Source organism: Talpa europaea (genome assembly GCF_964194135.1).
Source record: "Talpa europaea genome assembly, chromosome: 12".
Lineage (NCBI taxonomy): Eukaryota > Metazoa > Chordata > Mammalia > Eulipotyphla > Talpidae > Talpa > Talpa europaea.
In genome coordinates this window covers 18,998,325-19,010,450 of record NC_140079.1, presented here as the reverse complement: position 1 = coordinate 19,010,450, position 12,126 = coordinate 18,998,325, and the positions used below count along the sequence as shown (strand labels likewise).

General features: G+C 54.5%; 1 protein-coding gene across 29 annotated transcripts in view; it reads right to left on the bottom strand.

The window, feature by feature from the left end:
* The window catches only part of PHLDB1 (pleckstrin homology like domain family B member 1), a gene marked incomplete at both ends in the record, with an annotated part of 37,063 nt that extends 25,934 nt beyond the window's left edge, over positions 1–11,129 (bottom strand). For 17 of the 29 annotated variants that reach the window (XM_084248971.1, XM_084248991.1, XM_084248996.1 and 14 more), the window contains one exon: positions 1,349–1,469. In XM_084248971.1, coding sequence (XP_084105097.1) covers positions 1,349–1,469 — 121 coding nt within the window. Of the gene's footprint in view, positions 1–1,348; positions 1,475–9,164; positions 9,336–10,275; positions 10,400–11,054 lie in introns of those variants that run through there. The other 12 variants (XM_084248968.1, XM_084248990.1, XM_084248970.1 and 9 more) reach the window with 3 other exon arrangements.
* Between the last annotated feature and the right edge of the window lie 997 nt (positions 11,130–12,126).

The window sequence follows — 12,126 nt, the reverse complement described above, 5'->3', positions numbered from 1 at the left end:
ATGACTTAGGACAGAGTTGGTGACAATGCTAGGCACTTCTAGTTGTGGCCAAGTTACCCTAAGACTGCCTTGGTTTCTCCAGCCCCCTATACCTCTCTTTCAGGAAAGGCAGGTTGAGATTCTGCAGAGGGGGAGGGGGCGTGGAGTTAGCCAGAGGTTATAGGTGGTCCCCGCCTAATAGGACATTAGGGCCTCCCAACACAGCAGCCAAGACCTAGGAAAACCACGAAGCCTCCAGGCCTGGGCAAGGGATATGGGCTGCACCACCTTGTCTGAGCAGAGGCAAAGGAGGAGGCTAGCACAGAGGGTTAATTCCTGGAAGCCAGGCTGGTCAGCAACTCAATGAGCCTAGTAAGCCAAGCCAGCCAGCCAGAGCCTGCCTCTGCCCTGTCCGAGCCCTCATCTGCCAACTGAGAGTCACTAGACCCACTGCCCCAGGAAGTAGCTAGGATGGGGGAGGGTAAAGCTAATCAGGGAGTGGATTGGGAACCCAATCCTCTGAATCCCCAAGGTACTGAAAAAGTCTGGTAGAAGAGTGGAGGAGCAGAAGGGAAAGCCCTTGCAAAAGTTTGGGTGCAGAATTATGGAGACTGCGTAGGACCACAGGGAGAGGGGCTGCCATGGATCCCTAGGACCCGATCGACCACCCACTTTTCCTCAGATTCCCATTTAGGTCACTAAGGCCACCTCCCTAGGTACCCGAGATACATGTCCACTTGTCCCAGTACCACAGCAGCCATCTGAATGTCAGTGCAAAGTCTGGGGTGGTAGGCCAGGCCCTCTGGCAGCCTCATGGTCTGCACTGCATGCCCTACACAGCTGGGATGAGAGAGGTTGTTCTGGCTCCCTGGGACAATCACCAACTCTCTGGGGATCAATAATTCACACATAAAGTGCAGCTGCTCCACTGAGTCATCAGCTGGCATGGCATGGCCTGGGGGTAGGGCAGGACCCATGGACATGCTTGCCAGAAGGTGGGTCTCACCAGAGTTTACAGTTTTACTTCCTTCTGCCCCCAAAGACCATCCTGAGGGTGAGGTTCCCTCATGGTGACACAGAGGGTCCCAGACACAAAAGTGGCATCTCTCAGGACAGTGGGACACAGGATGGCAGAGCCCTCCCTCCCCTGGGCACGTGATTCCCCAGTACTCTCCAAGCAGCCCTTCTTGGATCTCTCCCCGTGGCCAGACTGCCTGGCATTCTCCACCAGTGACCCAAGGCAGGTGGCAGCAAGCCCAGATCGTGGGTATTGTCCTGCTCTGACACTACAAGTGTGACTGGAGTGGGCAAAAAAAGACTGTCCAAGGAGTACCACCAATTCATTACCCTGCCCCAACTGGGGACCTACCAGGGCCAGGACTGTAGGGGGGCCCAGGGGCCCGGCCCCCTGCTGGAATCATGCTCTTCATCCACTTTGCTTCGGCCGGGTGGTTAAAGCGGAGGAAGGTGGACTGGCCCAGGCACAACATGCAGCCTGCAGAGAAAGCAGATAATACTTGGAGGGGCCGGCAACCCTCACCTGCAGCACTGGTTGGCGACCCAGGTTCAAAAGCGTCATTTGTAGCCATCCTCACAGTGCCTGCCCAGCCCGCACCTGCCTGGCCTGTTCTTGAGACAGCACCGCCAGGGCTCCAGGGCACACAGCAGAGTGGGAAGAGGGCTGGCTGCAGCGCGCCGAGATCTGATTCCCCAGCCCACTCCTCTTCTTACCAGCCATGAGATCTTTGGGTGAAGTCACTACACCCGTTCTGAGCCTAATGCTTGAGTTAGGAAAACAAGGACAATAACACTGACCTCGCAGAGTTAGTAAGAGAGCAGATGTGCAAGCCCCCCGCACGTGGAGATCCTTCAGAGAAGACAGACACCCATGCCCCCCAAACTGTACCCATGATGCATGTATCTGCCCCTTGGGTGACAAGGTCAGTTTGAATGGCAATTTTTAGGATCACAAAAAAGCTGTGAAGGGAGGCAGGGGAAAACCACGCATTAGTTAGAAACCCCTGCAGGACCCAGGATTTGCTTCCTGGCTCCCACTTCTTGTTGTGTGGTCTTAGTAGAGCCGTTGCTCTTTCTAACACTAGGGTGTGAGCACCACCCTCTTTCTCTCTGACAAATCACCCTCTGGCCTGACATCTCCCTGCTCCTTAGTCTCCCCTGGAATCTAGCCATGCTTAGGCCACTGGGCCCAGCCAAGCACATTCCCAGGCAATAGACACAAGCCCAGTCCTGCCCAGGAAGTGAGTGCAGGGAGAGGGGAGGGCATAAGAGAGCCAGAAAATATAGCCAGGGGCACCAGGAGTGTGCACCGCAGCAGGCATGCCTGCAGGCGCCTGAGCCTGGCTGGCAGACCTCTGCCTCCCGGCCACACCTGGTGTTAGAGGGCTCCTGCAAGATGTTAAGTCGGAAGAGCCCTGGTGCTCTCTACCACCCACCTTTCCAACTGGTCTATGCTCCTGGCCCCTGGACCCAGTCTCCTGTCTGCCCAATCTGATGCCACTTGCTGCCCCAAGCTTCATGCCAACCTGAGCTAAGACTGGCAGGGAAGTCCGCATTCCTGGATGCTGAGGCAGTTCAACTCAGGCAAGTAGCAAGGGCAAGGGGCATCCCAGGCCATGTGGGTATCTTGGCAAGCTCCCCCAGAGAAGCTTAGGAGCCTGTTGCTGGGATCTAAGCGCTGCCGTGGGTGGGAGGTTAGCAGGCTGAGCAGCCCGTAGCAGATCACCACAGTGGACAAAGTCACCTACACTTCTTGGGCAGCGCAGCCCCTCCCAAGCAGGCGGGCACCAACTATTCTAAAGGCTGGTGGGTGGTTAAAAGATGGGGGAGCCTTCCCTGCTAAGCTCCCAATCAGAGGAGCTGATCTCAGAGTAGTCATAACTGGAATAAATAATCGCTAGCCACACCGTCCAGCTAATTACAACCACAGATGTTTCAGAAAGCTCTGTCCCAGCCCTGCCCCTCCTTTCGGCCATTTAACAACCTAATTAATGATGAGTTTGCAAGGTTTAGACAGACCCACTCAATCTCAGATTGATAGGGGGTGGGGAGGGGTCAGGAGCCTGACCACACTGTCCATGCTGGGAAGAAGGTGGGAGTTGGTAGATTCCAGTCCAGCCGTGCCAGGCCCACCCAAGGAGGCTGTGGGCACCTGGAGATGCTTTGCCCTAACTTCTATGATTGTGCATTCCCTGCCCCCTCCTCTGCCCCTCACCCACCTCCACACAGGGGTGTGGCCATGTTGCCTCTGGGCTATAAATAGGTGATGCCAAGCAGCAGAGCTGAATCTGTATTAATAGAGCGGGCAGGAGGGCAGCAGGACTGAGAGCAGCCCAGCTTCTGCCCAAATTAACTTTCTATTTGTACTCAGGGGCCCCAGGCATGGCCCTAACTCTGGTCCCTACCACCTCCAGGGGCCAGGCCAGCCTATTTCAGGGAAGAAACCTCCTTTCTGGCCAATTCTGCCCCACACCGCCAAAGGTCAGCTGCTCAGGAAATCCAGGAGCCTTCCCAACCACGCAAAGTGGTGGTCCATGCCCCCCATCCCCAAAGAACTCCGGGTCCAGTTGTGGGCAGGTGGGTGGAGGCGCTACACATGGGGGTATGGAGGGCAAAGGACAGGGTGGAGTCGCTCTCTGAGAGATGCAGAGGGGAACACCACACAAACATTCTCATAAGGCTCACACACACACACTCAGGAACATCCAGCTCACACAGACATAGGCAAACACGCCCACACTCACAAACCACAGTCTCTGCCCTGCTGGCTGCACAAGTAGAATGGACTGGCCAAGGCAGGCTGGACTGAGGGGAAAATGGGAGAAAGGGCTTTGGCGCTTCCCATCAGAGACCCTGCTGAGCCACAACACAGGTCCAGCCATCCCAACCAGGACCCCGAACCCCATCAGCAGGCAGGGAGTTCAGCCCCATGGAAGGGGGCTGCCCAGCGCTGAGGAGTGGCCCCAACCCCAGACCTCCCACTCAGAACTGCTCAGGGCACACAGACCATAGAGCCCCACAGCCTCAATCTTTCAAAGAGAGGCGGAGGACCCCTTTGCTGTGGGTGTCCTCCATCCCCCAGACGCCCCTCCCAGCCCCAGCCTCTCCAACCCGTCTGCCCGGGGCTGGGGCTGGCCCTGGGCTGAGGACTCACCGCCAAACCTGGACCTCCGGACCAATCGCCCCGGCTAGCTCGGGCTCTCTAGGTTCCTGGCCGGCCCCCCCACCTTTGAGGGGGCGGGCCGACCTCCCTCGCGCCGCTCCAGGCTCGCAGCAGCTAACAGCAAGGCAGCTTGGAGCCGCTGAAGCCAGGGGAGGGGCGGGCCGGCCAGCCAGGGCTGGGGGAAGGGAGCCAGGGAGGGAGGGACAAAGGAGAGGAGGAGGGGAAGAGGAAGTGATGGAGAAGAGAGGGGAGCTGGTTGGAGCGCGGGGCGGGGCTGGAGGATGCAGGAGGGAGCAGCCTGGGGATTCCGAGCCAGGGCCAGGAGTAGAAGTGGGCCCAGGAGGAAAGGTTCGAGGAAGGCAAGGTGACAGCAGGGACAGTGAGAGGTAAACACTGAGGCCAGAGTGTGGAGAGACAGGCGTGAGGAGCAGCAGGGTCTGGTTGAGCGCCTTCTGTGGTAGGAAGTCACCAGAAGCCTGGGATGGAGCCAGCCCCGTTCCCTGGCTGACTGGCCACCTTGGGCCAGTCACACTCTCTGGCTTCCTTATCTACAGAATGAGGAGACTGGCCTCTATCACAGCAGAGGTTAAGCTCTGACATTCCACCTCTGGCCCTCTTGGCCCCTGTGACAAGGTCACTCCCAGGCTGGGAGCTCCGGCCAAGGCAGCGCTCTGTGCTATGTGAGCAACCCTGAGCCCAGCTGCTGTCTTCACCTTAACACCTCTGCTTCTGCCCCTTCTCTCCACACTCTCAGCAGCTCCCCCATCTCACCACCCAGCCCAGACGGAGGCACTGCCCCTCCCAAGCCAACCCTACCCTCTCCCTTCTCCCGGACACAACCCCCAAATGTGCTAGTCCCAGCAGAGTTCTGTCACCTGAGTGAGGTTCCCTTTCCAACTAGGAGACACAGTGCCACTTGTCACTGGGACCCCAAGTCAGGCTGAGGCAAGTACCTACCACCCACTTTGGGCTCCCGAGAGCATCTCCTGTTCCTGGGACCTGGTCCCTGGATACCAGAAGTTCAAGGGACACTGTCTATTCTGTCACATACACCCTAAAAACTCCCAGCTCACAGTCTCACACTCAGAGAGACACCAGCACTTGCCCAGTCACATGGTGGACAGACACCACTCCGTTGTGTACACTGAGTCACACAAACACCCTGGTTAAACATGCTCTGTCTCACACGCATTTATTCACACACACAACCCCCCACACACAAGCCCCACTGAGTTACACACTCACTCTGGCAGACTTCCTTTCACTTTGTCCCTGGAGAGACTCTGGAAGCAAGTCTACCTCCTTAGAGCTAATCAAATGATTTCCACACTTGCTAAACACCTACCCACAATGTCTGCCGTCCCACACAGCTGCTCACAGGCTCACACACATCCCTTTCCCCTTTCTGAAGGAGAAAGGAAGAGCCATATAGGGTCAAATGCAAAACAGGGGGAGGCTTTAAAAAAAAAATCTCAGGAAGAGTGATTCATAGGTCTGGAAACTGTGATGGCCAGCTGGACAGATGCAGGCAGACACAGGATACCCACCAGTGAGACGCTGGGCAGAAGGCAGGCACAAAGACGCAAAAAGCTCGGAAACTTCACTTTTTCTCTCCTTCCTCAGAGCTCTTATTAGAGGAGATCTTTATTAGTCTCCTATCAGAGGAAGGTTGGAGGCTTCATTCCCATTTTAGAGAATAACTGGTAACTGGGTGAGAGAGGAAGAGAAGCAGAGTTCTGGAACCCAAAGGGAGGCCTTCGGATAACTCAGGAATCCTGGCTCCTCAGCATATTCCCGAAGCCTTCCCTGCGACCTTCACACAAGCCCCTACCCAGCCGGTGAGGGGCTGGCGCTTCAGGAACGAAGGAGGAAGGAGACGTGGTGACTGGGCTGGCAGTGAATGGGGACCTACGGTCTAGACAGCCTGGGCCCTGAGCTGTGGCTTTCTGGATCCTCCCTGACTTTGTCTCCTCCCGGATCTTTCATGTGGTCTGGCACTGTGGTCTCAGGGTGGGGCAGCCCAGTCTCAGATTGAGATTCCTCCTCATTTTCTTAGTTCTATTCCCAGCTCCTCCTCTTGTCCTGTAGAGAAGGCAGCAGTATGGAATGTGCCAGGATACCTGGGTATGGGGGTGGAATCGGGTCTTCCTGGCTTCCTCACTTCATGCTGCTATGGCCATAGTTCTTGTTAAAGGCAGGCATCTGCTTTTTGCCTGCCACCCCACACCCCAGCTCAGGCATATTCCTGCTGGAAGAGCCTGTCACTGCCATCTCTGCACATGACGTGTGCCTCTGCAAGTTGCCTATGGCTGGGCATAGTGCCCAGAATGATGCATCTAAGGCCCAGAGTAGGCGCCTTGTTATTTCTAGGGTAGCCTTCTGTTTGTTTTTTTGTTGTTTGTTGTTTGTTGTTTTGTTTTGTTTTTTCAAAAAGGAGGGTCCCTCTTACAACTCTGGATCAGGGTAATCAGACAGGGAAAATGATCCTCTTGTACATGTGCCCACAGAGAGGCATTTGGTCAGTGAGTTACTTTATACATAGGAGTACACACATGGTTACTTTGGCATGTCAGTCCTGAGTTCACCCCTGCCCCTACTTGAACACTCTGATCCATAAACACAAGCAAAGACACGAACACAGAGATACACAAGCCCGGAGTCACAAACACATCCGGTGATACATAAACACGCTCCAGTTACACAGACACAGAGATAGCACATGCACCCCCAAGCTCCCCCCCCACCAGCCACCCAGTTTCCAGGGAAACGCACTCCCAAGAATGTCCGGAGTGGGGCCAGGCAGGGCTGGGCTTGGTGCCTTGCTCCAGAGATGAGACAAGGAAACCCTCAGCTCCTGGAGCCCAGGGGAGGGGGGTGCTCTGGAGAAGAACACCCGTTCCTTTGTGCTTCTGCCTACCCCTCCCCAGGCTGCCAAGCTTTGGAGACAGGCTAGCCCAGACAAGAAGGCTCTGGGGGTGGAAGGGGGAAAAAAAGGGAAGAGGGTTTAGGGTCAGAAGAGAGTGGGAGGGTACATACTTGGCAGGGTGGGGTTTTGGCTAAGAAGATTTGGGGGTCACTGGGGCCACAGGAAATGCCTAAGAACTCCATCTTGGCCCCAGACGCTCCCTCTTCTCAGGGAATGAAATGATACACTGGCAGCTTGGGCTAGAGAGGTCTACAGAGCACTGGCTCCTCCACCCTGCGCACAATACACAGGGTGTTTCCTGCTCATGTATGTGAGGGGTTTGCTCTGAGAATAAGGGCTGGGCTCCCTGTCCTCTTTGAACTCTGTTGCACCTCCCCTTAATGCTCCACTATCTCACTCCCATGTAGCCGAGTCTTGAGGAAGATATTCTCTCTGAGACTGAGGAGAGTCAGGAACCAGATGGAATCACAATCAAAGCTCCAATTTATGGGGATCCCTCCTTTTATCTGGGGTCACAGACCTTGAAGCCCTGGAATACACAAGGACCTGTGTGTTTCCCTGAAGTCAGTTGATCACCCCATAACCTGAAGGGCAAGAAGAGTAGATCTTCTGGGTCAGCTGTAAGGTAGTAGCATTTAAAGAGACCCCCAAGGGGGGGGCCTCCCTGGTGGCCTAGTAGTTAAGTCTCAGTGCTGTCACCAATACAGCCTGAATTTCATCCCCGGCCAGGGGAGCTGACCCACATGGCAGAGCAGACCTCTCCTATCTCGCCCGCTGCTCTCCTCAGCAGTGTATTTCAGTGAATTCGCCTGTTCTGCTCCCCCAGTCTGTCTCTGGTGAGTCCTCTTACCCCCCACCTCTGGCCTACACCCCAGTTCTTATATGCATAAATAAATAAAAATAAATCTTAAAGAGACCCCAAAGGATGTGTACAGGAGATGAAAACAGTGGAGTGGGATTTATACTATGGAAGAATTTCAGGCCAATAAGAGATCAGAGTTCGCAGGAGAGTGTCAGGGTCTTCCAGCTTAGAGCCAAGCTTAGCCCAAAGCTTCGACCCTCTTGTTAGCCATACCTCTGCCTCTATTCCCTCAACCTGTTTTTCTCATCCCTTAAAGTGACAATTCATTACATAAACTGATGCCCAGAGCAAACACACCTGATCTGTCAAAGTGCCACTTGGGCCAACCTCTTACCTATTTGGTCACCATAGTAACTAGGGGCCTAGTTTTTAAAGCTACCTTATATAACAAAATGACCTTATACAACAAAATGACCTGTTGCTTTGGGAAACAGCATGGTAACCATAGTCAAGACCCAAAAAGTGGGGCTTCCCTGGTTGCCCAGGGGTTAAGTATCAATGCTATCACCACCACTACAGCCTGAGTTCCAAGGAGCTGACCCACATGGCACAGCAGACCTCTCCTGTCTCACCTGCTGCTCCCCTCAGCAGTGTATTTCAGTAGCTCCACCTGTTCTGCTCCCCACTCTGTCTCTGGTGAATCCTCTCACCCCCCACACCTCTGGCCTACACCCTAGTTCTTCTATGCATAAATAAATCTGGAAAAAAAAAAAAAAAGACCCAAAAAGCTGCTGTCAACAGTATTGTCACAGGAGCAGGCCTGGCCGCAGACATTGCCATCAGACTCTGCTATTGCCCCACCCCCATCAGGTATCTTCCTCCTCTCCCTGACTGCTACAGCTTTTCAGGAAAACTCCCTCTTGGCATCATGGAACACAGCCATTGTTCTCCTCACTGTTGCTGCAGCCGCTCTCCCCTAACAACCATTAATAATCATTACCACTCCCCCTTGTTAGCAAAAAAGCAGAACCTCTCTCCCCGTGGTGCAGCAGGTGGGATAGGGCTGAGAAAAAAAGCAGGTTTAAGACAAGTCTGGATGCTGGAGGGATTTAGGATGTTGTTGAGGCATACTGGAGGCACCTGAGTACCTAGTCCCCAGTATGACCATGCAGGCAGTTACCATGGTAACTGCCACAGCCGGCTTCCCCTGCACCTGTCACGCACAAGCTTTAAAAGAGACCCTCCCCCCACCCCCTTTTGGAGGTATCAAACCTTACCCTGAGTCAGCCGGGTGGGCTGCCGGACAGGGAGCCCATCAACAGTGCAGGCATTGCCACAGGGGTAGAGGGTGAGTGTGCCTCGAAGGTTCTCAATGTAGCAGTGTTCGGGGGCCAGACCCGGACCCTGCAGCGAGATGTCCCTGGCCGCAGAGCCAATCACTGTCCTCCCTAAGGAGAGGAAACAAACTGAGTCAGAGAGATTGTCCAGGCTGAGGAGAGAGGGACAGAACCAAGAGGGCCATGTGGGCATAGACCGCGACCTTCTGCTTCAGGGAGAGTCACTGGCCACCCCCAGAGGGTCCCTGAGCCTGGTTAAGACAGTGATAGACAAACTGTAGCCTGAGATGAGAAGGTGCAGAGGGCACAGTACATCTAGACTCCACAGACAGAGAAGGGGGCTTCTTTTCTACAGGCCTTCTCTTAGTCCCTTCAGCTTACCTCCCCCCAGTCATTTATCTCCTCAGTCCACCCCCCTTCTTATAAGTATCCCTCTCTTCTTTTTCTCTCCCTCCCTTCTGCCACCTGTAACCCTCACCATCCTTACTCCCTCTCTCTCCAGGGAGCCTCTCCCCTCAACCTTCAGCAGGAACCACCCCTCCCCTGGCAGAGCCCCTGGGCCTGGTATTTGGAGAATGTGGGGAATGTAGTATCGCCTGGGCAACAAGTGCAGCCTGAGAGAAGAGGGGAGAGCAGAAGCTGCAAGGTGAAGGAGGCTGTGCCAGGGCCTTATCTTGGGAGTCTGCTCCCATTCCCATCTCTCCATTCTCCACAGGCACCTTATCCCAAGCCAGCCACTGCCCCAGAGTGGGGGCCCCCTTTCTTCTTGGCCAGACTGGTTGCTAAGAGCTATGTGCTCTCCTGTTTCAGTGCTCTCCTCTTTGTTTCTAAGCTGATCTTTAATCCCAGTCATGGAGCCAGATTATCAACCAAAGAGGGCAGGCAGTCTGGAGAGAAAGGGAAAGCGGGGGATAGATGGCATGGTCTCTGATCTAGGAAAGGCAAGCATTGTCAGCAGGGAGCAGAAGGGCCCCAATAATCAGCTGGACTCCAGGGCAGGGGTGTCTACAAGGATGGAGGGGCAGAGGGCAGGATGCCATTCCAGACTTACCTTCCTCCAGCGGCAGAAGGGTGATAGCCGTGCTGAGTCGCCCACTGCCCAAGCTCACCAGATGGGGTTTGTCCGTCTGCACTTTCAGCCCTTTGCCTGTCTCGATCAGGTCCAAGGGGCCTTTCTGCAGGTAGTGAGGGTGAGGGATGAGCATCATTAGAGACCCCAGGCTGACGCCTTACCACTGTCTTCCCGATGCACCAGCACTCTCTTCAGCCCTTGTTCCTCTCCAAAGGGTTCTGAGGGTGTCAAAAGGCTTAGCACAAAATCTTGCACAGAGCATTATTCCACTAAATTGTAATTAGAGCTGAATCTAGGCCACTAACTCGTCCCACTGGATTTATCTGCAGTCGTGGCTTAACTGCCCCTTTTGTCTATTAAGACAGGAATGAGGAGAAAGTAAGGGGAGCAGACCATGCTGAATAAGAGAAGGGGTACTGTAGAGGGCCAGTCGAGGCTAGTCGCTGTAGATTTGCCTGTGCGTAGCCACTTGGCCACAGCTGGTCCCTGTTAAGCAAAATTATAGGGCAGGGGCATGGACCAAGGAAGGGGGATAGCCCAGGGTCATGTGTAAAATGATTCCTGACTTTCAAAGGGTATTTTCTAGGTGAACCAATTAACCTGATTCAGATAAAGACTTAGCTGTTAATAGGCTTGGGGCCTGGGGAAGGGCAGAGAGGAATGGCTGCTCTCACCATTGGATGGCGAACACAGGTGTGTGGAGGAGCCAACCCACACCCACTAACAGCCCTCTCGCCTCCCAGCCTGACCCCACTCACCTGCACCATTGCTTGGGTCTTGCATCCAGGGCCTATCTGGTTCCTATTGAGAGTATTCATGGTCCTGGTGCTCCAGAGCTCCTGGGAACACAGCAGAAAGCAGGTGAGGTGGGGAGACCGAGACTGGGGTAGAAAAGGGAGAGGGGTAGGCTTTACAGAGGGTTCTCAGAGCAGGGCAGCACCAGGTGCCATCACTCCCCAGCATGCTCATGCTGGACAAAAAGTGGAGGCAGCACCGGAGCTCTGTGGGGAAAAGTAGTGCCATGTCTTCAGCCCCAGCACGGATACCACCCCATCCTGGCCCTTAACACCACAAGCACAAAAAGCCTTCCAGGGCGCAACCTGTATGTGGATGCTTGCCTCAGACACCCAGGTCTGAGGCCCTCAGGACATCCGGAGCCTTAAGCAGGGTGGGGAAAATCTACCTTAGTGGGAGAAGTGAATCAAGGGACCCCTCCAGGGACCTGGTCTTCAGAGGGCCTTCAGCCCACTGCAGGGCAGAGCAGGAGCTCCCTCCCCCAGCCCTTCCCTGGCTTCTTTGTCTCTTTTCCCAGGTGTCTCAGTAGGATGTTTTCTTAAAGGAGACACAACAAGAAAACTCAACCTTTTCTGCTACCTCTATGAATCTCAACCCCTGCACCCTTGCTTCCCAAGAAAGCAAGCTCACCTGCACACTATTAGCAGAAAATTAAACAAAACAAAAAACAAAGAAACAAACAAAAAGCCCTCAACGGTGACTAGTACTGGGAATATCGGGTTCTGGGGTTCTTAACCAGACTTGACACTGTAGGAAGCTTTGGTCCTCAGAACCAAGGGTAAACTGTCCAGAGTCAGAACTTGAACTTTGTCTCTCCCAGACTCACATTTTTGGCACCTGAGAAATGTGAAGAAGGACCTTTGTGCACTACATCCCTTGGCCAATTTGCTAAAGAGAAATTTTTCCTCTCCTGCTGAAATGTTACTGGAGAAAACTGAGAAGAGCGTGGCTGAAGGGAGGGAAGGAGGCCCAGGAAGGCTGGGTTTCCCTCCACTTTCTCTTCCAGCCAACTACCAGGTGACCTGGAGAGGAAGT